The following is a 2304-nucleotide window of genomic DNA, read 5'->3' as shown; positions in this document are numbered from 1 at the left end:
ACACCCCAAAATCACCCCAAATTACCCCAAAATCACCCCTAAACCATTCCCAGGCGGTTCCCGACCTGAGACACCCCAAAATCATCCCAAAATCACCCCAAAATCACCCCTAAACCATTCCCAGGCCATTCCCAACCTGGGACACCCGAAAATCACCCAAAATCACCCCAAAATCACCCAAAATACCCCCAAAATCACCCCAAAATTACCCCAAAACCATTCCCAGGCGGTTCCCAATCTGGGGCACCCCGAAATCACCCCAAATCATCCCGAAATCACCCCAAATCACTCCAAAATCACCCCAAATCACCCCAAATCACCCCGAAATCACCCAAAATCATCCAAAAACACCCCAAAATCACCCCTAAACCATCCCCAGGCGGTTTCCGACCTGAGACACCCCAAAATCACCCCAAAATACCCCAAAATCACCCAAAATCAACCCAAAATCATCCCCAGGCGGTTCCTGACCTAGAAAACCCCAAAATCACTCCTAAACCATCCCCAGGCAGTTCCCAACCTCAGACACCACAAAATCACCCCAAATCACCCCAAAATCACCCAAACCCACCCCAAGTCACCCCAAACCCTCCCTGAAACCATCTCCAGCCGTTTCTCAACCTGGGAGACCCCAAGTTACCCCAAATCACCCCGAAATCACCCCAAATACCCCCAAATCACCCCAAACCCTCCCCTAAACCATTCCCAGGCAGTTCCCAACCTGGGACACCCCAAAATCATCCCAAAATCATCCCAAATCACCCAAACTCATCAAAAATCACCCCAAATCACCCCTAAACCATCCGCAGGCGGTTCCCGACCTGAGACACCCCAAAATCATCGAAAATCACCCAAAATCATCCAAAATCACCCCTAAATCATCCCCAGGCGGTTCCTGACCTGAGACGCCCCAAAACCACCCAAAATCACCCCAAATCACCCAAAATCACCCCAAATCACCCAAAATCTCACCGCCAGCCTGTCCAGGGACACCCCGTAGTTGTGTCGGGTGGGGGTCCCATTGTGCCGGACCTCTGCCCCCGACACCACCCATGTGGGGGGCGCGGGCAGGTCCAGCAGGGTGGGGGGCAGCGCGGGGGGCCCGGGGGGGCCCTGCCCGGGGGGCAGAGCCGTCAGACCCAGACGGACGGACCCCGCCCAGCGCTCGTCCAGCGCCTCGATACGGACCTGGGATCGGATAAATCGAGTTTAGATAGGCGGGGATTAGGGGGGCGGGGTTTAGGTGGGCGGGGATTGGGGGCGGGGCTTAGAGGGGAGGGGCTTAGATTGAAATTGGATAGGTCAGGATTAGATAGGCAGGGATTAGATAGGCCAGGATTAGGTAGGCGGGGTTTAGATGGGCAGGGCTTAGATAGGTGGGGATTAGAGGGGCGGGGCTTAGATAGGTGGGAATTAGATAGGTGGGGATTAGAGAGGAGGGGATTAAAGGGGAGGGGCTTAGATGATAGGTGGGGCTTAGATAGGCAGGGCTTAGGGGGTGGGTCTTAGATGGAAATTAGATGGGTGGGGCTTAGGCAGGGATTAGAGGGGAGGGGTTTAGATATGCGGGGTGGGGCTTAGAGGGGAGGAACTTAGATGGAAATTAGATGGGTGGGGCTTAGATAGGCAGGGATTAGAGAGGAGGGGCTTAGATAGGCAGGGCGGGGCTTAGAGGGGAGGGTCTTAGAGGGAAATTAGATAGGCAGGGATTAGATAGGCGGGGTTTAGGTAGGCGGGGATTAAAGGGGCGGAGATTAGAGGGGCGGGGTTTGGGAAGCAGGGATTAGGTAGGTGGGGATTAGGTGGGGGGGTTTAGGTAGGCGGGGTTTAGATAGGTGAGGACTAGGAGGGTGGGGCTTAGATGGGCGGGGATTAGGAGGGTGGGGCTTAGATAGGCAGGGTTTAGATGGGTGGGGTTTAGGGGCAGGTCTTAGATAGGCGGGGTTTAGAGGAGAGGGGCTTAGATAGAAATTAGATAGGTGGGGCTTAGATAGGTGGGGATTAGGTAGGCGGGGATTAAGGAGGAGGGGATTAGAGGGGCGGGGTCTTAGAGTGAAGAGGCTTAGATAGGAATTAGGTAGGCAAAGATTAGAGGGGAGGGGCTTAGATAGGCCGGGATTAGGGGGGCGGGGCTTAGAAGGGAGGAGCTTAGATGGGATTAGATAGGTGGGGCTTAGATAGGCGGGGATTAGGTGAGGATTAGACAGGAGGGGTTTAGACAGGCAGGGTTTAGATGGGCGGGGCTTAGAGGGGAGCAGCTTAGACAGAAATTAGAGAGGTGGGGCTTAGCTAGGCGGGGTTTAG

The 2304-nt window shown here is 54.8% G+C and overlaps 1 protein-coding gene across 1 annotated transcript in view; it reads right to left on the bottom strand.

The window, feature by feature from the left end:
• Positions 1–38: 38 nt before the first annotated feature.
• Positions 39–2304, bottom strand: part of LOC113980501 (neuralized-like protein 4) — a 5209-nt gene continuing 2943 nt past the window's right edge. The window contains exons 4-5 of the mRNA XM_027707728.1: positions 973–1188; positions 39–65 (exon numbers count right to left, since the gene is read on the bottom strand). Of these exons, the coding sequence (XP_027563529.1) occupies positions 39–65; positions 973–1188 (243 nt within the window). The remainder of the gene's footprint in view (positions 66–972; positions 1189–2304) is intronic.

The sequence above is a fragment of the Neopelma chrysocephalum genome, unplaced genomic scaffold (genome assembly GCF_003984885.1).
Source record: "Neopelma chrysocephalum unplaced genomic scaffold, ASM398488v2 Primary Assembly neopelma1_94445, whole genome shotgun sequence".
NCBI classification, from domain to species: Eukaryota; Metazoa; Chordata; class Aves; order Passeriformes; family Pipridae; genus Neopelma; species Neopelma chrysocephalum.
Note: the sequence above shows the minus strand (reverse complement) of the source record. Positions and strands in the feature narration are given on the sequence as shown.